Below are 26,435 nucleotides of genomic sequence, written 5' to 3' on the forward strand. Positions count from 1 at the left end.
ACAGTCATGATCATTCGCTCTGCTCTTGTAGGTTTAAAATTTAAAGGAAACCTAAAATAACAAGGACATTTCCTCTCCTTAGAAAAGGAAATGGATCTCACAGTACAACTGCGTGTAGTTTAATTTACAGATGTGATGGGTTCCTCTACAAATACCTCAAATTATAAAACTACGTTCGAAAGTAACGTCTGGTGATCCTGTGGAATGGCTTGATTTTGTGAAGGTCCAGGAACATACCACCGGTGATCTCCCGTAGGCAGCGGCGGCGGCGGCGGCAGCTGCGGCTGCGCTCATCTGCGGTGAAATGTTGTGCAGCCCCGCGTAGGCGGCGCCGGGGCTGGTCAGCTCCCCGTTCATCCCGGCGTGGGGCACGATCCCGAACGGGGTTGGGTATGGACAAGGGACTGCCATCGGGGTCCTGAGGCTTGAGGCTACACACCAAAATGAAAGGAGAGAAGAGAAAAACCAAGAACACAGGAAACAATAAGGAAGTGAGGCATTAACATATACCTTAAAAAAAATAGGATCCAGGGCTCAAATTCGCTTAAAGTAATATTCTCAAAAGTCATTAAGGCGCTTGGTTCAGGTTAAAAAAAATAACTCTATCGCTTTTCAATACTGTTTATTACTACTCTTAAGGTATTGCACTGTTTAAATTGCTTGAATTTCTTTAAAAACATGAAGCATAAATACACAGAAAGCCCTTCTTATTACTAACCCAAGGGGTCGACTCCTGGTGGTTTTCCAGGCACAGGCCTCAGTCCAGGAGTGGAATTACTGCCTGGGGTGGGTGCATCGGTTCGTGGAGTAGGGGTATTGGACTTTGAAACAGGAGTAGTAGATTTTTCATTCTAACAAGAGATGGAAGAGAATATAGTGGCAGTCAGAACACAGTTTTCTTTTTGGTTTTTTTTTTTCCCCCTTAAGATTTTATTTATTTATTTGACAAAGAGAGATCACAAGTAGAGAGGGGAGGAGGCAGGCTCCCTGCTGAGTAGAGAGCTCGATGCACGGTCCCAGGACCCTGGGACCACGACCTGAGCTGAAGGCAGAGGCTTTAACCCACTGAGCCACCCGGGTGCCCCATAACAGTTTTAACAATAATGTTAAACGTTTAAAAAGACAAGTCAAAAGGAAAAGAGTAAGGAATGGAAAAAGTTCTTCAGGTTGGGCCTTTATTTTCATAATTAAAAAAGAACAAACCAACAAACAGAAAGAGCTCCCTGAGACCACAAAACCAACGTTCAAGAGGATATAAACCGAAGCAGAATTTAGGGCAGTCAATGATTTCCAGGAAACTGGGTCTGAGTCAGACAGAGGCTGACAAATCATGATGTCCTGTGACCAAACACTTGTTGGCTGCTTTGATTTAAGGATGCTTGAGCTGTGTTTCTGGTAGACTGTTCATGTCACAAGTGGCTTCCTGGTTAATGGGTCCTCTTAGAACAGATCCACGCCCCTATGGTCACAGAGACCAGCACAGAGGAGGTGGCAATACAAGAAGGCCAGAAGGCCAAGAGAGAACCACAGAAAAAAACTTAATGTAGCCCCGTGCCAGACACATCCCCTTAACTTGCAGACAAACTGAAGAACTTTCTTTCCTTCAGTTGTGAATTTGTGAATTCAGAAGGTTATATGAGAACGGAGTCTTTTTTCTTTTTTAATGTTATGCTACAAGGAAATAATTGGCAAGGAAAAAGGAAGACACACACAAAAATGCAATTAACTACAGAGCCAAAGAAGAAGAGGGTATGGGGAGATTCTCCTGAGTTGCAAGCAATTTCATTTTTGCTTTAGTGATTTATGGTGTTGAGTCAAGGTAGACTTTTGTAAATGACAGATTATTTCTTAGATAGGAAGGGAAAATTATTGCAGTCATATATAGCTTGGTAATTCAAACAAAGCTAGCAACAAAATCACATCCCAGCTGAAAACTAAATTTACCATAAACCATAGGTGATAAAACCATCTCTGTAAGCCCAGTGTGTATTTCTTCATCTTTGCTGAGACACGTTTCACTCAATTTCCCCATATTCCACCCCTGTCCTTGTAAAAACACTCATAAAACAAACATCTATCACCGCTAAGTCCGTAAACTCACTCTGTTCCCAAAGTACTTTTGTCAATTAAACTTGAATACTGAATGTACACATATATTTGGAAACAAGAGCCCTATAGAAAATGTGAAAAATACCGAATTTACAAAATATTCAAAGCCAATCATCTTGAAACAGGCAAGGCTAAGAACGATGATGAAGGACAGCTTACAAGGCTAAGTTCTTTGGATTTGGAGGAAGGAGTGCTGCTGGAGGACGCAATAGAGGCTGGACTGATGGGGGCATCTTTCTTGAGCAGGCGCGTCTTGTCCAGGCCATTCTCTCTTGGGGAGTGTGCTGGGCTCCCTCGAGGGGAAGACGGATCCTGTGAAGGAACATCAAGGGTACTAACGCAGCACAGCACATTCACAATGCTAGAGTACTTGAGTGTGGATGTTTCTAACGCAAAGCATGGAGAAGTGCAAAATGTCCCATAACCGATAACAAAAGACGTACGAAACTGCTAAAGAAAATATTTGGTATTGAGGTAAAAAAAAAATATTAAATATTTATAGCACAGCTGATCCTTGAACAACATGGGTTGGATCTGCATGGGTCCACTTATATGCAGATTTTTTGGGTAAATACACTATAGTACTAAAAATTGAATTTTCTCTTCCTAATAACATTTTCTTAGTAACATTTTCTTTCCTCTAGCTGTCTTTATCATAAGAACACAGTATGAAACATGTAACTTGCAAAATACATGTTCATCGACTACTGATGCTATCGTAGGCTATTAATAGTTAAGTTGTGGGGGAGTCAAAAGGTGTATGTGGCAGCATCGTGTGCAGACTTGCTCAATCACTCTGCTGTACACCTGAAATCAATGTAACATTGTGTGTCAACTACACTTATTTTAAAAGGGGAGGGGGAAGTTACATGTGTATTTTCAACTTCTTGGGAGGTTGGTGCCCCAAAAAACCACTCCCCTACCTGCACTATTCAAGGGTCAGCTGTACTTACTCAAAACAAAAATCAGAACCCAACAGATCCACAGGTCCTCTGTCAATGAGATCTGCAGGCTGACCCCATGTCTGCTGTGCATTTAAGGTGATAGCAAAACACACTTCTACTTTTATAGAATAGAATAATAATGAAAAAGGATCAATAATACATAAAATCAGTAATACATACATTTTTCAGGTAAATAAAAAGTGGGTCCCCTTTGGAAACGAAGCACACATTTTGAATACTGACTGCGGACTCCAGCTAGTCCCTGTTACAGTACAAGAGCAGGAAGCTGAACGAGCCAGAAAACGTACCTCGTTGGAAACGTCAACCACCAAATTGTCGTCACTCTTCTCACCATCGCTGTCCTGCATTGACAAGTGACAAGCATTACCTCCTCCCCCAGCACACACGCACGAGGGCCATATTCACCCCGGTAAGTTCAGACGAATTCCTCACAGCTTATAAAAATGAACTGCACCGAACAGTGCCAAACACTTTACAATGTACTATATTCTCTAATCCTCATGATGATGTTACAAGGTAGGTATATGAGGATTCTGCTTTACCATTTAAACAACTGAAGCCTATGGCTTACTTGGTACTCCAGAGCATCTCGTGGAAGCTGGCCTGTCTGGGCTAAATCCTGCCTGTGGCTGGGTGTGATTTATTCTCTCAGTTTAAAAAACTGGGTTATGTAGTTACCATTTTAAAATTGGGAGGTTTCACAGCAAAGTCCAAACTTTCTGATTTTTTTGAGGCCTCGCAGTCCCGCAGGGCCTCACCACAGCAAGGGGGAGCAGGGGCTTGCCTGCAGCCAGCCCGGTGCCATCCAGCTTGCTCCCTTCACACTAAGTGACCCGAAGGCTTAGTCACTGAAGGAATATGGGCTTCAACTCATGTTAGCGACACATATGGATGCTTCTGCAAGTTATACTCCACAAAACTCTCTTTATTCCTCAGCATGAATTCATTTTACATGTTTTAACGGGGTTTCTAGGATTTTACGTTTTTCCTTAACATTTCCAGTTGACCACAGAAAGTTCAACCACTTTGAAATACACAGAGGGAAGCAAATACATCTCTAGGAATGGTATTATAGGACACCCACGACATCTTCTATTAGCTGCCAGAAAAAGCACTCTGTTCCGACTCACATCCACACGTGCGCAGACCTGCACACACACAGGACTTGTGCTAGCCAACTGAGATGCAGCTATAAAGACAAGCACTATTTTTTTTTCTCCAAGTAGATGTTTTTTTTCCTCCTATGTTCTCATTTTGGTTGGTAATAGTCAAAGGGTAAAAACGACTGCTGGAGTAAACTGACATCCCCCAAAGCAAAGGCAGAGGAACCTACATAGCGAGCTGCAATTTCCTTTTCTTCAGTTTTCTGCTTTTTGCTATCAGAGGAATAGTCTGTGGAGTTTCTGTGCTTCTCGGCACCTCGGAAACTGGCAGACGGGGATACCGAAGAGCTCTGGAATTAGAAAAGAAAGCAGGGTTGAGAAATGACCATTCACTGAAGAGTGAGTTTTTCAGGCGCACTGTCGTTTTTGTTTGTTAATGTGCACCTGCAAAACTGTTAGGAGGAGACAGGAGAGAAGGGAGGAGGTAAAAGGAAGAGGGCAACATAGGTGGAGACAGAAAACCAAGAAAAAAACAGGGAAGAGGGAATGCGGGGGAAAAGCAACAGACAGGAAAGAAGAAATGGAGACAGGCCCAGAGAGGGAGGCAAGGAGGCAAGGAACAGCAAATTCAGAAGACAGAATGGATCTGGTCCCAAGGATACAGAGATTACACTGGCGCAGCAGCTTCAAAGAGGTGAGAAAGGAAGCAGATAGAAAAGAAAATGGAAGGAAGAGTCAGGCCCCAGCCGGCTCCAGCCCCAAGTTTGCTGGCTGATGGGAAGCCAGTAACTTAAGCCTGTCCAGAGACAGAGTATGCTATGTATCTCGAGAAAAACTAGTAATTCTTCAAAGAAAAAAGGAAGACAGGTACTCTTTGGGAATTTAAGCAACCAAAAAATGGTGATCCTGTGACACAAAGGTTCTATTTACGGAATTTTGCTAAGTCCCTTGTTTTAAGGGCATGGAAGACTGAGTGGCAAATAATCATAACAAAAACGAAACACCTGCAAAAATTCACTTTATTCCTTTTTGACTCCTATAGTTTTCATGAACCTGCTCCTTTATATCCCTGGAAACCCTGGAATCCCTAATTAGGACCAGGTAATTGGGAAAGACAGTCCCTCCCTTGTGGGATCACAATCGGGAGCGAGCAGTGTCTGTCATTTCTGCTCTTCCAAAGAGCTCCCAACTGGAGGAGGCCTACACGCCAAAAATAAACACTGAAGCACAGAGAGTGAGTCTGTCTGGCATTCAGGCCACGGTGATTACTACTGGGCACATGTAGACAGTATGAGGCTTAACATCATTTATGAGGAAGTGAGAAAAGCATCAACGAAAACTGGAAGCAACCTTATGAACTGGGTAGTGACTCAGTACAGGACAGACCACACAGGTGAGGTGTGAGAGACAAGCAGGGCTGACCTGTGGAGGGCGGGTTGAAAAGGCCAGAAAAACTAAGCCCCTCAGCAGGGCACCAGCACCCAGCTCTGAGTGCTAAATTAACCAGGCTGGGCAGTGGAAAGAACACCTGGAGATGAGAAAACAAATTCTAGGAAGAACAAAGAATCACCACCAGACTACCTCTGCTTTGCATCTAAAACAATTCAGGAAACTGTTCCATAAAGCTCTTCCTCATTGATAGCTTCATTCTTCTCACATAAAACTAACCCCTTGTTCATTTTTTTTCTTTTATCTTAAGTCTGATGGTAATAATTAACATTTATGAAGATACATAACATTTATAAGGGCTTTTAAATGAACTATGGGAGGCAGTGCGATATCCAGAACTTTTGGTTCTATATCCCATTTCACTTCCATTGAACCTTAATGCCCCATTTTCTTTTGTGGCTAAACTTTTGAAGCCTATCAGAGGAAAATCAATGAACCCCCCCTCTCCCCCACCAGCCAATGCCTGGGTCAGTTTCTCTACCAAGACATCACCCCCTAGTGGTCAGTTGTGGAGACAGCAGCTCCACTACTAGCTCCCAAAGCAGGAAGGGTAGGGGTCTGGTGTCAGGGGAAGATGGGAAGAACGAGTGGGTTCCCAATGATAGGGCTGGGTACCTCTAAACCCTTCCTTCCTGTACCATTCTCTATCAGAGTCCTCAATGAATTTTCTATATCGGAGGCACCAAATCCTGAAACCATCCCTACTCATTCACCCTTAAGCTTAATAGCAGAAAAGATGGCAGACATCATTAAGTAAGGCCAAAGACCAAAGCAAAACATTAGAAGCCAAACAATTTTTTAAATCAGACAGCTTCTTCTTGTTTCTCTGCTGAGTTCCAATCCTCATTCCCACACCATAAGACTTGGTTGAATGCATCTGCTTTGCTTTTATGCCATGGTCAGATTTTTGTGACCATTATTTCATCAAAATCATGCTTGCAAACATCATCCGTTAGCCCGCGACCTACAACATTTGAGGTCAGAACCCCATTATCTAGTCTGCCTCCATTCCAATCTATCCTCCACATTTCCAGGGTTCATGTTTCCCAAAGAGACATTCGACCACTTCTCACAATTCCTTAAAAACAACAACAACAAAATTGTTTTCCCACTGTCGATAGGGGAGGAAAAGTCCACACATTTCTGTGTGTGGCCATTTCCAAAGCCCTTCTCTCCATGCCCTAACCAGGGCCCTGGCCTTAGAGCTCAGCACTATGAGCCTGTTGTTTTCCAGTGCTCTGTGCATTTTCATTGTATCTGTAGCCTTTTTTCCCTGGCTTATGAGAATGCCCATTTCCCCTCAGTATCTTTTTGTTGAAATCCTTATTCTTAAGGACCAGCTCTAATGTCACCTTTTAAAGCTTGCTCAGATGCTGTCAGGCAGAATTAATCACTCAATTCTTCTTTGTTCCCTTAACACTTTGCTCACCCCGTGAGTAGAGCACTGGCAATCAATATGTGGCTATTTGTTTACAAGGCCACTTCCCACTACAGGCTGTGTGTTACTCGGGGTGGGGGGATGGGGGGTGGGACCTGGCCCAGTGAGCATCAGAGAACTGCCCAGAAATGTTTCTGAACATAAATGAGCAAAGATTCCTTTTGAACTCCTCAATCTTAACCTAAAATTCATATAATTCCCTTTCAGAAGACCACTTGGCTGAACAGTTACACAAGAAACCATCCACTACAGTAAGATCGGAGTAGTGCCACCCCTGGGGATTAGCTGCACAGTCATGTCTCTTCTTCTCCTCCACTCCTCTACCTATTTCCATGTGACTTCATCCTACTCATTGGCTATTTTACAAAAATAAGAAAAGAACTGTGTGTTTGTGTGATTAACAACAACCTGAGCCGTTGATTCTGAGATACTCTACTGAAAGTTATTTCCAATTTGTCCAAAAGGAAAAACTGATTTTTAAACAATTATAAGATACTTTCAGAAAAATTAACACTAAATGGTAATACTTATTTAGTTAGATCTTTATGCCTATTTATTGACATATATGTACAAACAGCTTTACTTTTCCTTAACTGGTTGTTTCTGGCTCTGTGGGCAATATTTTATTTGTGAAATTTTACCACAGAACAGAGTCATATGTTGGAGTTTCCTGGTAGAATGATAAAGTAGTTAATTATCACTAGCATTTAAAGGTTAAGCTACACAATGGGCACTGGGGCAATCAGCAATGTTCTAATAACATAATTGCTCTGGAATCAAATTGGACTTGGCACAGGCTCTCGTCATGAATCTTACAAGTCCACCATTCTGCCACTGGAAGGCCACTTGGATTTTTGCTGAGCATGTGAAGAGGAAGAATTAAGTAAATACTTTTAAAGACAAAGTCTGGTTTTACTAGAAAATACTTTTATTTCTCTATCATTATTTTAAAAGCTTACCTAGGTTAGGTATTTCCTTAGCTCACTACACAGGAAATGTAGTTGGAGTTGCATCATGACTCTGGATCAATCTACAGACTTAGAAACATTTTCTTATTACAGTTGGATCAGGTGAGTACATCGGCGAATGTGTTAAGAATGGAGGGCCATTAACAGTCAGACGCAGAGGCCAATCAAGACAAGGCCAAAGACCTTACATCTGAATGCTTACTACAGAGCTCTGCATTTTTAAAAATGAAACACTCTTATTACTGGGATAGTAAAAAGAAGTTTAATGAAAGAAAAGAAAGAGGGCAGACACGGACAAATGAGAAGAAAATACTAAAAATTTGTTAAGTCGTCTAAGACGGAAATCCCAGTTGCTTTGAAAGCAAAAGATAAGCTTTAACAGAGTTACTCCTAAAATTATAAATCACATTTCATCTCCAAATGAGAAAATTCTAGGTCCTAGTTTGAAACCCAACTAAGATTTTACAAAAGGTTACTGACCAAGTCAGACAGAAAATGGACACCTCCAGCAGCTGAAATGGATAGCCCCGCCCTTTCACCTTTCCTCTTCTGCCACCCCAAGATCAAAGATGACCATGTATGACAGAGAGTTCTATAAAGTACACACCCTCCCCCCAAAAGAAAACAAGAGGTAGTGTTGTTACAATTAGCTAGTTTTAATAACAGGTAGCACAGATTTTTACTAGCAGGCAACAGCATCTGTCTGGAGTCAGACTGCTTGTCTGGATTTGAGTCTAGAGTTTTCCACTTAATAGCTGTGTAGCCTTAGGGATACTGCTCAGTCTCAGTCTCTGTAGTCTGAGACAAGAATACTCCACCCACTCCCTCCCGGAGCTGCTTTGAGGACCAGCTGAAAGAACCTCCATAGAGTAGTACAAGGCACAGTCCCGGACCGATAACCGAGCCCCTCCGCAACAGCAACTCCGCACTGGGGCTGCGCCGCACGCCACTTACTACAGAGCTAGTGTGGCTCTTCTATTTTAAGCCTCACATAAGGACTATTCTCGGCATCTGTGTAGCCCTGCCCCTCAGCACAGATACACAGATGGTCCATAATGATAGGGCTTCAATAGGCTGCTATTAACCAAAACACATCTCCTTTCAACACAATAAGGTTTTGGTTCAATACGGCAGGCAGGACTATAAATACCGCCTCCACATCGGACTTTCTAATTCGATTTCAAATGCACATCAAGCTAATTCGGCTCACCATTCGCATAAGTTCATATGTCCCTGCCCACTTGCAAGATTCCAACCAGAAGGAATGGTTGGACAACCATGACCAGAAACTCTAAAACTCACTTGTTATGTTGTGTCTGTTCATCAGCTACAGCCTCCCAACACCCCATCTACTTGGCACCAAAGGGTAAATCCATTTTCAAACAGATCAAGGGCATGATGACAGGGCAAGAGGTACCACAAAAATCTGGCCAGGGTTTTGCCCTCCCCTTACAACTGCTGTCCAGGCCTACTTTACTCAAAACCAGCCCAGTTTAGAAGATAAATTAATACTGCTAGTCAAACTGCAGTTCATTCAGTACAGGAATTAGTTTGGGTCAGGGACAATTCAGAGGGAGTTGGGTAATGCCAGCGGGGGAGAGCAGGACGGAGAAGACAGGCTCAAGAGGCCTGTTGACCCTTGACTGATGCCATAACTAAAGTCCTCAAGCATCATTTCCTCTGAACAACAACAACAGCAACAAAACATAGGACTAAAGCAGAAATGAATATGGTTGACACTCTCAAATTCAGAAAGGCCAATATAATGCCTGAAATCAGCCTGAGATCAGGGGGACTCAGCCCACTCTCCTTGCCAAGCAGAAGGGCCTTCAGTAGGAGCCCGACAAACATGAGTCACGCTGGGTCAATTTGTTTACTAGTCCTCAAAGCATTTCAGAGTTACAAAATACTTTCAGCAAGTTCCAAAATAGAAGTAATATCCTCAATAAACCTATATATACCAAACAAACATAGCACAATACCCCAGTGCACTTTTTTTTTTAAGATTTTATTTATTTGACAGAGAGAGATCACAAGTAGGCAGAGAGGAAGGCAGAGAGAGGGGGGGGAGGCAGGCTCCCTGCTGAGCAGAGAGCCCAATGCAGGGCTTGATCCCAGGACCCCTGGATTATGACCTGAGCTGAAGGCAGAGCCTTTAATCCACTGAGCCACCCAGGAGCGCCCCCCTCCCCAACCGCCTCCGCCCAGTGCATTTCTGATTGAGGTTTTATTATATAGTGTTACACTGGATGTTTTCATTTCTATTCATTTAGTTATTAACTAATAAAACATTTTAATATTTACCATCCCACCTATTAAAAAAATAACCAGCAGAGATAGAGAAAATAATCCTCAGTTGGGAAAAATTAGAAAATAAAAATCATTTGGCTGAAATACACACATCTTACATACTGACTCATAACACATGCAAATTTATGTAAATTAACTTAAAATTTATAGCATGCTCGTGGTGAAAAACCTGAATATGGTAGGGCTCTAAGCTAGTCACTGGTGTCAGTTTACTGCTCACGACAGTAAGACTTTTTAAAAATAACCTGCTTGATTAAGGAAGTCATTAAAAACACAATCTGTATATAACCCTCACAGAACTTGCTTCTTCCAAATTAACATAAATCAAAATTCACCTTCAAAAATGACCGGGACTTTCTGAAGACCTGCCCTTGTTAAAATATAATCTCCATATAAAATAATGAATCTGTTCTTAATAAATGTTTCACCTTCTACAACATGTCATGAACAACACACGCTTTAAAACGTTCTCTTGTTGTCTTTGTCTTTCTGCTTCTTTCCTGGTAAGAGACACTTGGGGCAAAATAAATTTCTCTGGCTGATAATCAAAACAAGAGCTGAGAGAGGAATGATTAAGAAGAGAGGCAGTATCCACAGTGGTTATGGTATGGGTACAAGGTCAGACAGCTCTGGGTTCCAGACTAGGTTGTACCACCAGCTGTGTGACCTTGGACAAGCTAAAGAACCTCTCTTAAGCTTCCAGTTCCCCAATGGGCAAAACGAGGCTATCTGCTTAGAACGTTGCCCCCGAGATAGAGCATGCATGTTGGGAACGCAGTAGCTAGCATCATGGAGAGCTCCAATTCCTATGCGAATGTGAGACCCCTACACAGTCTCAGTCTACTTAGGGGCTCCTTCAACAAGTATCTACTGAATACCCACTAAAGTACAGAAATACAAAGATGAATGAAATCTACACCTTGCTGTCCGGAAGGCTCGATGAGTTAAAAATACTGGAGTACAGAAGTCCTACATATTTTGTGCTTCATGCAGTCAACTATACAGTACTTCAATAGTCAGTCATTCATGTTTTGTTTCCATGGCCTCAGCATTATGTATTACTTGGTCAGGAGAAAATGCTATAATAATTTATAAGGTATCAATAAAATTGATTTTAAATTAGAACATTATCTTAATGTCCTCCTGGGGTTTCTTGACTGTTATTTCCTCTTCCTGGAATAAAGCTGTTGGCTCTACCCCAGAAATTTCATTAAATACGGTTACTTGAGCTGGCGAGCTGAGCTGCTGGAACATGATGCTTTGACACCAAAAATACAGGTTTGATCCTTGTGTAGGCACTTTAGTTTCCCTCTGTTGACAGCCAACTGTCTGCTCTTGGTCTGAACTGCTTGGTCACACGAGCAAGCAACTGGGAGAATGAGAAGGGACAAGTACATCCCCTCACCACTGATGGAGAAGTGAGCCCACAGATGGTACGTCAAAGTCCCATCTTTTAACCCAGTTAATCACCCCAAAGCCACTGCATGCCCTTGAATCCAATGGACCTCCTTAAAGTTCACAAGACCTAATGTTCCTACATGCATTTGCTCTCCACCAAGAATTCCTTTCCCTCATTAATAGATACTTTATAAATCTTGTATGTACTTTGTAAAGTACAGACACGTGCACCTGTCATTTCTTTCTGGGATTTAAAAAAAAATTTTTTTTTTTTTTTTGTATAGCACCCATAAAATTTATCCTAGATCATTCTTCACCTACCACCTTATAATCAATGTTACTATGTCTCACTGACAAGTCTGACCTGGTACCTGAGGTTAACTGAACTAAAACAAAAAGGGGGGGAGGGCTGGCAAAAATGTCCTTCCTTAATTTTCTGGGAAGGGGAATTGACTTTAGACCTGTAGTTGTACTGTGTTCTGTTCCTGAATTGAAATATCAACACATTTCTAACAGCTGCTTTGAAAGAAACTGGAGTAGAGTAGCTGCTCAGAGAAAATAAGTGACTCAGCTTGAAGACTTGGCAAGCTCTATCTTAATGGACCAGAATCCTCATTTTAGTAACTATTAAAATTTATTGGAAAAGAAAGTCTTTTCATGTTGCTATTTTTTCCAGTAAACTGTTTTAATCTATCTGAAAGGCTAAACATTTTTTTCTTCCAGAGAGTGTTAACTCCAAGAGCCTCATATATATTCCTATGTATTATGTATGCAAATATACTCTACAACATCGAGGGTAATTCAGCAAGAACAAAGATAGGCAACAATAGTATATCAACTTAAAGGGAGGCTGCCAAACAGTTTTCAGATGGCTAATAAGAAACTTCAGGTCTTCTTCATACCATCTCAATATGGCAAAAAACAGTTGGACAATTTGGTCTTAAGGTCCTTCATTAAAACACTAAAGTTTGTGCTCTAGAACAAAACTGACAAATATAACAGGAGCCACGGATATATTTAAATTTTTATGGTAGCCAAATTTTTAAAAATTGAAAAGAAACAGTAAAATCAATTTTAGTCATGTATTTATTTATTTAAACCTCTGTACCTAAAAATACCACATCAACATATAATCAATATCAAAATTATTAGTGACACATTTTACCTTTTTACTTTTTTTTTTTTTTTTTTTAAGTACTAGGTCTTTGAAGTCTGGCCTGTATTTCGCATTTGCTGCACATCTCGATTTGGCCTGGCTACGTTTCCAGGGCTTAACAGCCACATGTGGCTTGTGGCTACTATATTGGATGCCACAGGCCTCAACAATCCTAAAGGCACAATAGGTATCATGCCCCTTCACACAAGCATCTTCTCTTTGTCGGATGCTGGACACCCCACTGTCTTTCATCCCTCAGTGTGGGCTTCTGCCAAGAACTCTTCCCCAACCTCTGAGTGGTTAGCATTTTTCACCTATGTCTCAGCTTAAATGCCACTTTCTCAGAAAGGTCTTGTCGGTGGCATTACCCAAGGAGCTCTCTGCTAGAAATCTCTATCATAACCCCTTCCTTCCTTCCTTCCTTCCTTCCTAGCATTTGTATCACACCCATCATTTTGATTATTTTCTTATCTCCTCTACTTGACTAGAAGTCCCACAAAGGCAGAGACCATCCACTTGGTTTGGTGTCTCAGTTAATGGCTGCTGAACAAAGGAGTGACTACAAAACTTGATCTGCTCAGGCAACAACACTCTTGCGTATGTCTTACTTGCTCCCATATTATTTTCATTGTTTTGAGAGTAGAGGTTGTGCATTCCGGAAGGGCATAAGCTACTGTGCCTTATTTCTTTGTATTCTCAGCACTCAGTATTAATGACTGCCGTAGTCGGAAGAACAGCTGCGTGGGGCGGAGGGGGTGTGCGAGTGCGAGTGCAGGTGTGTGCAGGCACACCAAAGAAAGGAGGCACCCTTCAAAAGTCGAAAGTGGTAATTTTTGAAAGTGATACAGTGACAAGACAATTTTTAGGGCTACGCTGAAAAGACACTGAGAGGAAGTAGTGCACAAATTAAAACTGAACAAAGGCTGAAGAGATGCCAGGTGGAAGAGAGGGTCAAAGGTGGTACCTTTTCCCTGTTTGCTCCCCATCAGCAAGGGCACAGCCACCCCCCTCCAAGGTCAGTACCACGATCTGACCTCTGAGTGGACACACAAGAAATATTTGTTGTTGCATAAACGTATCAAGGCCACCAATTTTTCTTATTTTAAGAGAGATAAATCTTCCACATAAGGGAGACATTTTTCAACTGGCTCTCTTTTGTCTTTCATCATGTACTCATCACCTGTCTGTGACTGGGGAGAAACAAATCTTACTCAGGTCTGACCACCAAAAAGGCAGGATTTAAATGAATCCTGCCTGACAGACCGACCACATGAAGAATGCAGGCATCAGCAGTTTTTCTGTGGCTGCTCATTTAGAGAATAGTGATCCCTGGGGATCTCCTAGAATGTTTATCTCCCAAGGAGGTATGTGGAAAAAAGGGAAAAAAAAAAAAATCCCTCACTACTCACTTTTTTTTTTCCTGAAGAGTAAGTCACCACACACAGGTAATGAAAGAAAAAGCCAAATATAGAGCAGACAGAGATAATACTTGTTTTTTTTTTTTTTTTTTTTTTTTTTTAAAGCTTTAAAATGGCTGATACGTCACTTAGGACTATCTAGAGTTTTATGTAAATTTTAGTATATAAAGCATTAATATCAGTTTCACAAGTGACTTGAGGGATGAAAACAAACCAGACACAGATACCTAGAGACGCAATTTCAAATCCTTCCGAAGAAATGATTCTAAGCAGCAGTTTTCATCTGACAAGTAGGTGTAAAGATGCAGGGTTGACAAAATACTGAAAACACTGGAAGAACAGGTTGATTCACCAAGTGTGTGCCAAGCAAGCTTAGTCTGGTCTAACCAGGAAACAGCCCTAATCAGGGCCGAGATGCTGAAAGTGAAGTCAGTTCATGGTCTAATACCACCCCCGCCACCAACCACCATTCGATCATAGGTCAAAGAGCGAAATCATAAGGCAACTACAGGGCACGTCTCAGAGCGGTCTGCTTGCCGCCCCGAACAACCGGGAGTGCCGGTCGGTTGCTCCGGCTTCTCGGACCTTTCCCTGTCCTTCCCTCCCACCCCTCACCTGGCCCCTGCCCTGCCCGCGACACCTCTGTCAATACTTAGTCTTGCTGGGGGCACGGTGGGCTAAAGAGGTTGTTGACCCTTATTCTAACACGTCCTTTTAGGTTAATTACTTTTGTGTACTCGGTGTCCCCAGTGACATTTAATCACTGCGGCGCTGCTCGGGTAAACAGAAGTGAACGGAGCCGACTGCAATTTGGCACCGAGCTAAATGGGGCGGTAGTAGCAGCATGCTGAAAATGGGCTGGAAGAAAATCCTCTCACTCACCACAGTGAGAAAGGAGGGAATACCACTTGATCAATCACTCTTTTGTTAAAAAGCAAGAGCACTAGCCCGGTGGTATGCTTTTCTATTTACTACTAATCACGGCTTGAGGGAATCCTGCACTTCATAATGTATGGACAGTCCAGTAAATGCTCGCTGACTGAAGGGATGAAGACGAAAGTAACTCCAAGTGCAGGTATAACCCTCTCTCCCCACATCTGCACTCACGCGCGCACGCACACATGCACATCTGCATCCTGTCGCAGGATAGCCCTCCGCTAACACAGCCAATGGTCCAGCCTCTTGCTAATCTTTTTTGTTTGGAAGCAACCAGGGCATAGGAATTAGATGCAGAAGGTCCTACAGCTTTGTATGTGCATCAAGGCATCCAGCACTGGATTCACCAAATGGCACATCATAGACCTTGAGCCACTAAAAGTCAGCTAAAGCGCACAGGCAAGGCCTTCCTCTGGGAACAGAGAGTGGGTCAGAGAGGCCATTAGCAGCCCCGCAAGAGCCAGCCACACTGGAGGGACAGAGGATGATTTTGTATAAGTGCTTTCAATACTAGCTGGTGGATGAAAAAATGAGGCTATACTCCTCTTTCTAAAGAACAACAAAAGACTTCGCAAGCACAGTCTCGTGCAGTGACGCCAGGAAACTCCTACAGCTTGAGCGGAGCACCACTCCGTACCGGCAGGGTGTTAGACGCCGGGGACACAATGTGAGAGAGGCCCCGGTTTTAAGGCACTGTGGCGTCTGGATGGAAGGGGGTGGAAACGATCCGTCACAAGCGCTAGAGCGAGTGCGCTCTGGTTTCAAATCTCCAGCCAGCACTTATCAGCCGTGTGATTCTGGCAAGTTAGCCCCTGAAGCCTCAGTGTTCATACCTGTAAAATAAAGATCTCTGTCCTAGGAGATCATCATGAAGATTAAATGAGACAGCTACACGAAGTGGCAGGCACACTGCCCCCTTCCTTTCATGCAGACTTCTGGAATCGAGCCGAGAAGTCAAAGTCCAAAGCTTTGCCAGACCCAACCAGGCAAGAAGATGCCCCGAGAACTGCTACAGTGTCTCCTCCTTTCAAAAGCTTTGCTTTGAGAGAGGGTGATGGGCAGTTCCTCGGGGTTCCGGGCAAAGACCACTACATAGTGTGTGTGGATTCAAATGTTTCAGACAGCAGATTCCCTAGTTTGGGCACCTACCTGCCTTGTTGGCTTAGCGCCCTCTTCAGAAGATCTGCTCTTCCTCCTTTGCAGAATTCCCGTCAAGCACACCTTCTGACACGACACTGAGCTGGGGTTAAGAGTGAAGTCTAAACCTGCAACCTCAACTTCACTGGAGCTTGACAAATGACTCTCCAGTTAGTGCAGTGTGAGGACTAATGGGGTTGTGGGGACACAGCATGTGTTTCCCTTGCAGAAAACTGAATACCATCAGTTGCTGACCTGAAGACCAGGCACTCCGCTGGGCTGTAAGGCACTGGCTCAGCACACGGTAAAAAGGGCAGATGGAGACCCTGCCCTCAGAGAGCACTTGCTGTAGTAGTAAGGGGGCATAAAAATACACTCTCATTAATGTATTAATAAAAAATTAATAAGTGCAAATGGCAATGTGTTACAAAGGACACGAACGGAATGCTAAAATTCAGCCTACTGACAGGGTGGCCAGGGATGGCCTCTTCAAAGAAATGATATTCAGGCTGACAGTGGGAGCGAAAGCTGGAGCCAACTGTGACAGCCAGGAGAAGAAAGCTGGAGACAGAGGGAACAGCACCTGTGCGGACCCTGAAGGGGAAGGAAGTCTGCAGTGACACTGTAGGGCCAGGAGGGCTGGGGGCCTGCTTTTGGGGGGGGGGGGTAAGGTTGCACGGGGGGGGGGGGGGGGGGGTGTTGGACAGAGGGAGGGGCCAGGCTGTGCAGGGCTCAGCAGTTACACTAAGTGCCACTGAAGGGATGAGGAGATGACACATGCTCTAAACATCATTAAGATCATCTTTGGAAAGCTCTATGTTAGACAGGGGCCAGAGTCAGAGTTAAGACTTTAAAAAGTACTTTAAAAAAAGTACTTAAGATAGACTACTTCACCTGCCCTCTACTCTCAGTAATTAAAAATAAAAGCAACTCTAAGTGTATAATATAAACCTTGCACTATGCTAAAATTAAAAATTTTGATTCAGATCGTCAAAGCTGAGCTTTCACCAGTTTTGGTGTTCCTGCTTGCACTCATACAGTTAGCAGGTCTCCGCTGGGCCTGCAGCGACCAGAGCTGTGGAAGGGAAGCAGTGGTCCAGGGAGACAACGGCGGCTCAGACTGGAGGGGGTGCTGGAGAAGGGGAGAACAGCACGGGTTTCAGAAAGATGGAGACACGTAACCTGGTGACTTACTCCATACAATCATGCGTGTGTGGTGTGTGTCAGTATGCATATATTCCAGGGTGTGTGCATATGTATATGTATATATATATATATATATATATAAAATATATATACGTGTTTATATGTATATATTTGTACAAATCTATGTGTGTGGATATATGTATGTTTGTATGCACATAATTAGAATGAAATCAAGTTTGTAAACACTTCATTGATCTTCACTGTGACAGTTTCTACTAGAAAAAGAAAGGGTTCCTGTCCTTTCCTAGGTATCCCACAAGAAAGCTCTTAACCTTAGGGTGGTCATGGGACCACATGGCACATGTGAACAGCATCCTCCCTGCTCATGACAGAAGGCGGGTGGGGGGGGGGGGTCTCGCACACAACTGAACTCATCAGCCAGAATTACACTTCCGTGAAGTGGTTTACTAAGCACTGGAGATAAGCGCCGAAGAATAAAGTCCATCCCAACTCAAGGAAACGTAGAAAGCAGGGAGGCAAGACATCTCTCCGTGGTGACCAGAAAACGTGGAGAGAAGAGCAAGGCGAGACGTTTCAGAAGGGGCAGGAGCTGGCCGCTGAGACCACTGTGGGATCAGGAGGCCGGGCACGGCATGAGAAGGAGGAGTAAGCACTGCCAGGGTCCCAACTGGACCGAAGGGACGGCAGGCAAGGGGGAAGGCGAGGCTAAGTCTGGCCGGAAGAGGAGAGGAGTAAAACACAGAGCAGCAAGGACCGAAAGGTGTCCATTCTCTGGGACAGGGTCACAGATGAGACAAACTGGTGGGGAGGAATTCAATGGGCAGTGATTCTCCACCCTGACTTCACAACAGACTCACCCCGTGGAGCTTTAAACAACAACTAACAAAATGCCACCTGTGCCCTGCCCTAGAGCAATGGAGTCAGACTGAGGAGGGGCCCCCAGCAATTTTACAAGCCCCCAAGTAACTCTACAAGTTAAGAACCTCTGACCTAGGGTGTATTCAAATAACCAGCAGCCGCTGGGACTGCTGTCAGTTAGAATGCCTGATCAACCTGAACCACCTACCTGTTAGAACCAAGTCACCTCCAGCCCTTTCAGAGGGCACAATTAGCTCAGAGGCAGCGATAGCATCCCAGACTTTATCTCCCTGTGGCTGTTCTCACCAGGAGGACCCACATTTAAGTGGTAAGAAATAACATATTTCAAAATCATAGTTTGGAGTTGAGAGTGAGAAAAAACTCAATCACAACCATGCCTTAAGATGAGGATACACGCTCTTTACACATTTCTGAACGCCTGAATGTGGTGTTCCCAAGCAAGACTCCACAATGCTGACAAAGTGATGTATTCTGAGTGCCATAATTAAAACAATAATCTCAATAAAGTGGGTATTATGAGATAATTGGCCATCCTCAGGTATTAAGTAAACTGTGGTAAAAGCCAAGGATACTCATCGCCAAGGTCAATTACAATAATTGCTTATCTGAACTGCATTATGCTATTGCAAACCCCACTTGATTAAAAACACACACACACACAAAAACCCAAAAAACAGTAAAAACTGATCTAACATACACACCACAGGGAAATGACCTGAGAAGGAATTCTTGTTCTTGCTGCCTGACTACTGGTCTCACGGAAGAAGTCACACAATCAACTCTGTGGGCCCTCCATCCGTGCAATCCCCTTAAACCATACCTGTTTCTTCAACTTTGAAGTCTGAGTTCATTAAAGAAATATGCCTATCAGATGTTAGGTGGCTCAAAAGGGTAACATATAGGAAAATGGGAGTGGTTCTAAATTAATCATAAAATTAGTACATGAGAAAAATACCCATTACTCCTGGAGCGTAATCTCCCCCCGCCATCACCACGTTACAAGAAATCTTCACTACCTTTTGCAGAAGGCGAGTCTCTCACATACGCTGGTTTACAGCTTGTGGGAAGAGCTTTCGCCCTCCACATGCCACTGTCAACTTGCCTAGAGGATTAACACTCAGGCTCAAGTAACCAATGGTCAACCAGAAGAGCAGGAAAAGCTTGGAAGACCAGAAGAGGGAAAACAAAATGTTTGACCTTCCTTTGGCTAATTGGAATGTGTTTGGCAATTGAAGAGTATAAAACTTCTTTTTTAAGCTGTGATTAAACATCAAGACTTTGATGTTTTATACGGTATTCTTCCCCAGTAATTAACTGCACTAATGAAGTTAATTAGTGGGGAAGAATGCCGCATACAACATCAAAGTCTTGATGTTTAGTGTCACCATCAGTTCAACTAAACAGCAATAAAGAAATAATTTCTTAAGGCGCATTTATGCATGCTCAGCACTTCTGTTTACAAGCTCAAATTGTATGATAGGAACATTTTTCAAAATATCCAAAGATGCTATCCACAACGCAATCCAAGTGCACTGACAGCAACAACATACCATTTAATGTAGTGTAATTAAGTGGCCAAGAACGCCACATAAAGCAAAAGAATTGAGACATTTAATCATAGTTATGAGGACAGTTATAAATCTATCATTACTATAAGATGAAGGAATGGGGAAACCCAAGGCAAACAGCCACACCAAGAACTATGTAACCTGAAGGCTGAGGCTAATTATGCATTAGAAAGTGGGTTTAGCTTCAGTCTAAGAAAATGGATCAAGCTATCAAACGTGAAGCGCAGACGGCAGGTCCTTTCAAGCACTACTGGAGGGCACCGAGTGTACCTTGCCCCTTCCGGTGGGACGCAGCAAGCAGGGCTGGTAAGAACACCGTAATGCCAAACCCAGACTGGGCCTTCTCAATGGGAAGCTCACGGCTATCAGCAGGTGCTACTGAACAAGACTGGAAGTGCTCATCTTTATCTGGGAGGGACCGGGGAAATCTAGTCCCCTGCTTACTCCTGAGGACGGCCCACTCACTGTCCCGCAGCATGCAGATCTCCTCTGAGAGCTTGTTGGAAAGGCACTGCCGCAGGCCCCGCCCCACACCATCTGATTCAGAATCTGCAGTTAACCCACGTGTGCTCCTCATGCTCACTAAATGTTTGACAAGCACCTGTCTACTTCAACCTCCTCCCTTTCTATAGGAAGAAACCTGAATCCCGAGGATGAAGTAACTCAAACCAACAGGGCAGACACTTGGAAGATGGTCCTCTGATTTTAATAAGAGGCACAGGAAATGATGCCTGTGTGCGGTCAATAGAAACCAACCTGTCTACAAAGCAACGAGGCATCAGTAAAAGAGGACACAAAAGGAGTCAAGAGAACAACAAGGAGCTTGCTTCATTAATCTGACAGACCTGAGTTCAAACACACTCTACCTAGGCCGAGAAGTCTGAAACATGTAGGAAATGAAAACTTAAAATTCTATAAATACAGAAGATGAAAAGATCATTAAAACGTGTATTAAAAAAGAAAACCTCCAGAAAAGGAAAAGCTGTGAAGCTGTGTAGTCTCCACTTTATATTTCTGAAGGAAGATGGCAACATGAGAGAAAATGTGGCCTCGGTGGGGCCACCACACAGGACCACGGAGGATGCAGGCTGAAGACTGTGGGCGCTACGCATCTCGACGGCCAGACTAACTCCCAAGGAAATGACAAGCACGGGCACCTTGTCCCATCAACTGAGGCTGCATCCCAAAGGTCGATTAGGATTCTAGACAATGACAAAAAAAGGAACAAGAATGCAGGCTCCATAAAAAACACTGAGGCAATTTTATAAGAATTCTTAATTTTAGAGTGAATGCTTCTCTTCCCAATGAACTGTGAGCTCCATGAGGGCAGACATTTATCTTTTCACCGCTGTGTCCCCACAGCCCAAGTACAGTGCCTGTACTTGGCTCCTGACCGAAGAGCAATATTTTAAGAGCATTTAACAAAGAACAGTTTTGTAGCTTATCGTACGGAGATGTTCCCTGTATTTATCATCACACAGCAATTGCTACACTGAGTGATGGAACAAAACCGACAGATAAACTTAACTCTTGGGAGCTAGATTAGTCCCCAGGGCGGCGGTACAAATTCTCACAAACCAGGTGGTTTAAAACAACAGAAATGTTTTCTCTCACAGCTTGGGAGGCTAGAAGTCGTGCCCAAGGTATCAGGAGGACCATGCTTCCACTCAGGTCTCTAGGGAAGAATCCTTCCTTACATCTACAGCTTCTGGTGGTTGCTGGCAACTCTTGGCGCTGCTTGGTGTGTGGCAGCATAGCTCCAATCTCTGCCTGTCTTCACGTGGCCCTCTCCTCTCCCACTTCACGTACTTCCCTGTCCCCATCCCCCGCAACAGTGACACTATCACTGAAGTATCTCGGAACTATTCTGTCTAGATGACTTTCTCACATATCCAGGTGGTCTCAGTGTCAGGGCAGAGGCACTGGCTTCTAAAATAAATGTTTTTATTTTATTTTATTTTAACCCCCTTCTTATTTCATCTCCATCACTGAAAGTACTAAGGAACTCAACCTGCAGCGCTTCTCCAGAGGAACAATATTTATACTACAAAATGATGAACTTGACGCTCCAAAACATTCTCTTACTCAAGATCTTGAATGAGAGAGGGGAGCAGGAGACAAGATGCCACAGACCCACAAAAGTATTCATCCTGCGATGTATGGTCCTTTGAGACAAAGGGCTACTGGGCTGAGTGTGAACCAAGAATATGTGAGCTTTTTCCTTAAAAAAAAAAAAAAAAAAAAAAAATCTTTAAAAAGGTTAATGATATGATATGCCTAAATAATGTGACTGAGGAGTAAACTTCCTAATGACTTGGAAGCCAATATTTCAAATCACTAAAGTCTCAATCTCTGAGATAACTTTGGACTTGAAAATACTTCTTGGGTCAAGTAATAAGCAAACTCATTTTTAATTCAAGCCAAAGAAGCTAAAAAAACAGAAATCATGCTCTCTTACATCCTAATATTCTGCCAAGTAGTTAGTGTGATAACTGACATGCAGACATATGACCTTCTGTTCAATTCAAATGAGTTATCTTTAGATATTTGGTGACAACAATTCTTGTGATTTAAGTACCTCATAATAAAATCCATCTTTCATTTTGCTTTTGTTTAGGAAAGGCTTGAATAATACCCCTACAACAGTGTTCTGGCAAACACTCTTAAATTATGTAATTCACCAGGTTCAACTCTGGCTAGTACAATCACTTTCAAAGAAGATGGTTATAATACATTATCATTACAGCTATACAATCCAAGTTGAATTTTCCTTGGCTGAATTCCTAACATTTTAATGCTGAAATTGATCTGTTTTAAAAACATCATGTGAAGGGTTTTTAAATACCATACATGCCCAAGCTCTTTATTTTAAATGCTTTAGAAATGAGCTTGCATAAACAGAAAAAAAAAATCTATTCTCTAATCTAGCATTAAGCATACTTTAAAGAACAACAGGCATGTTTCCAAACAAACTCCTGCAGTATACAAATCACCCAGCAGGGATGCGGATGACAATGCTTCTTATGCGGGTTTAGAACCTAGAGAAAGCTGACATTTCATCAAAGTTGTCTTGGAAACAATATTCTTTGTATTATTTAAAACACACGAGGTGCATGTTTGGGCGTGGGCTATTTCTTGTGAAGCAGTAGGATTGTGAGGCTGCCAAGGTTCTAGTACACTGATGAGGATTGGGAGTATGTAAGCACCGAAATTATGCAAGATGTTCACAAGAACACAGGACTACCCTGACTCACATGCGGGGCTCTCCTCTGGTTCCCACTTGGGAAGATCTTCCTTTACTCCTAAGACCACTGTGTACACTGACCGCAAAAGCGGCCACAGTTTTTCAGATCTCCCTGTAGCCCCATTTGGTAGTGCTTTCTCACACTGATACTAGACTTGGTCATGTGAATTGCTTTGGCCAAGAGTACAGCCCCAAAGGTTCACCTGAACTCTGCCACTGCAAAACAAAAACAAAAACAAAAAACAAGCCCTTGGCTAGCCTGCTGGGTGGCTACAAGAAATACATGGGGGAGAGCCAGATCATCTCAGTTGAAGACATTCTAGACCACCCAGCTGACTTCAGACAAGATCAGCCCAGCCCAGGTAGAAGGACTTTTCCCACAGCTAACACAGAGACTAAAGACAACACGGACACCTGGATAGCTCAATCCCTTTAGTTTAGCGTCTGCCTTTGGCTCAGGTCATGATCCTAGGGCCCTGGGACTGAATCCCACTTCGGACTCCCTGCTCGGTGCCGAGTCTGCTTCTCCTTCTGCCCCTCCTCCCTGCTTATGCTCTCGCTCTCTCTCACACACTCTCTCTCAACTAAATAAATAAAATCTTAAAAAAGATAAAAAAGAGGGACGCCTGGGTGGCTCAGTTGGTTGAGCAGCTGCCTTCGGCTCAGGTCATGATCCCAGCGTCCTGGGATCGAGTCCCACATCGGGCTCCTTGCTCGGCAGGGAGCCTGCTTCTCCCTCTGCCTCTGCCTTCCACTCTGTCTGCCTGTGCTCTCTCTCTCTCTCTCTCTCTCTGACAAATAAATAAATAAAATCTTTTAAATAAATAAATAAATAAAAATAAAAAAGATATAACATATAATTTTCATTTTATACCACCAAGTTTTAGAAGACTATTACACTACTGCTAACTTATTACCATTTAATTAAGTATAAGTACCATAAGAATATATGCCTCTTTTCCTTCTTTAAGCTATAAAGAATAGAAGAAAATAATGTAAATTAAGAAGCAAGCTCATTCTTTCCTACTTCTCAGCCTTATCAGTTCTAATACCTTAAGAAATGAATCAACATCTGTATACATGGTAAACTATCAGAGAGTCATTACTGCTTCACCAATACCAACTGACATTTGAAAGATTATCACTCTAAAATTTTCCAATCATTTCAACATCTATCATCGCATTTGCCCTCTCCAAAACTTTGTTAGGATATCATTATCACCACCATGTTAGTGATGAGCAAACAGAAGTCTAGTGAGATTTAGGAACTGCCTGAGGTAGCAAGAAGGAAAGCTGGTATTGGAATACAGGGATTCTGACTCTAGACCTGAACTGATTTTCACTAATGCCCTGACATGAAGTCGGGAGAACACAACAAGGTCAGTGAGATTACTCACACCTGATCAATTCATGGAGTAAAAAAGCAAGATATAAAAACCATATTGATGTAACTGAAATAACTTAGAAAAAACAGAATAGTTCCCAATATAAATCCTAAACTACATTGATATTCCAGGATTACATAAGTTAGATATGAATTAAAATATCATTTCTTTAAAAAGCAACAGATTATTTTCCCAAGTTAATATTTTTAAATAGCTCTCAGTATTCAAATTATGCACACACTTTGGGGAATCAAAGGAATGTTGAAGATAAAGGGATCAGAGTAATGATACCTCCATCAAACTAGTCAGGACAGGTGTCGTGGAAGCCCTGTAATTGGCTCTCTCCACATCTGAATATTAAAACAACTCTCAACTTCATGCTTATGTTCCACTTAGTTCTACATCTCATCTTCACTTAAATTTCCTCCTGAGGACATTTTAAAAAGAGAATAAAAAGCACCTTTTTCACACACACACACACACACACACACACACACACACACACAAAATGTATCACCTAAGCCCTCAGAAGAATGACCATGGAGTTGGGGGACGCCTGAACACAAAGCATAGGCACACAAAGGAGGAAAGGATTCATCCAAAAGAGAAGAGTTAGGCTGGGAATTAAATTAATGGTTTGTATCAAAGGTTGGCCAACTTCTTTTGCAAAAGGCTTATTAGTAATCACTTTAGGCTTTGCGGACTACATAAGGTCTCTGTTGCAATCTCTTTATTTGTTCACAACCTTTTAAAAATATAAAACCAGTCTTAGTTCGTGGGCCACAAAAAAAGAAAAGGAAATGAAAAAGAAAAGTAAGAAATGAATTTGGCCCTAGTCTGCCTGCCCCTCATCTCTGTAACTTCAAGAGAATGTGCTGTATTCCTTCATTTTTCTTACACTCTGAAGAATATCACCACAGCAATCCTATCAAGTTTCCAGTATTCTCTCCACAGGGGGCATTCAGCAAGTCCTGAGAGACAAAAGACGGGTCTGCACGGTATGACCTGCCACGCCACCCGGCTCGGCGCACCACTCCGAGAGACCAGAGCATTTTGATTCTCATTATTTTAAACGCAAGGGAAAGGTCATAAGTTGTCATCTTAAGAACTTCAGTTATCTGTCAACCCAGTTTCATGGCGTAACTTACTATGCCTGGGATACTGGACAAGAAATTGTGGACTGACTTGTTTGAAGGAGAATGGGCTGAGTCGGCTGAACACTGTTCCCTCCCTCCACTGGTTTATTCAAGAGTGTAACAACGAAAGGACTGCTGTGACAGGGGCACCCCGACAGCAATACAGGAATGTTCAAAGCCGGAAAGGACAAGGCCTTTGCCCTCAAAGCATTTTGTCCATGGCAAAGTTAGAGATAAGATAAGCACACAAGTTCTAAGGCTGCACTTAGAGGCTCCATGGCAGGAAATCCTTCAGAGGCCAGATGTGCTTTAAACATTCAGTGTTTGGGAGTGAGATACACTTACTGTACATGCTCTGGGATAAGAGCCCAAAGCCAAACATTCATATTTCTACAGTCAGTTCAGTTTTGTTACCAAATGAGATGCAAACACTTTGTTTTCAGAGCTCTCTGGATGTCAGGGTAGTGGATACCAACTGCAGGGGTTAAAGTAGTAGATGAAGGTAAGGCTGGGCCTGCCCGGTCTCAGAAGAGACTGTGAACTTATTTTACCTTTCTCCTTCTTTTAAAATGAAGTTTTAACTTAAGAAAACCATAGCATATTGCCATTCCGGGTCCAAACTCTAAGCCGCTGTCAACTTTCACTGCACCAGGTGGCCTTCTTTACGGC

General features: G+C 42.9%; 1 protein-coding gene across 11 annotated transcripts in view; it reads right to left on the minus strand.

Annotated features, from left to right (window-relative positions):
• Positions 1–26,435, minus strand: part of LOC131812072 (transducin-like enhancer protein 4) — a 141,623-nt gene that overhangs the window by 16,350 nt on the left and 98,838 nt on the right. For all 11 annotated transcript variants that reach the window (XM_059141116.1, XM_059141115.1, XM_059141119.1 and 8 more), the window contains 5 exons: positions 4,408–4,527; positions 3,362–3,415; positions 2,269–2,421; positions 719–851; positions 238–431 (listed from right to left, as the gene is read on the minus strand). In XM_059141116.1, coding sequence (XP_058997099.1) covers positions 238–431; positions 719–851; positions 2,269–2,421; positions 3,362–3,415; positions 4,408–4,527 — 654 coding nt within the window. The remainder of the gene's footprint in view (positions 1–237; positions 432–718; positions 852–2,268; positions 2,422–3,361; positions 3,416–4,407; positions 4,528–26,435) is intronic.

The sequence above is a fragment of the Mustela lutreola genome, chromosome 12 (genome assembly GCF_030435805.1).
Source record: "Mustela lutreola isolate mMusLut2 chromosome 12, mMusLut2.pri, whole genome shotgun sequence".
Lineage (NCBI taxonomy): Eukaryota > Metazoa > Chordata > Mammalia > Carnivora > Mustelidae > Mustela > Mustela lutreola.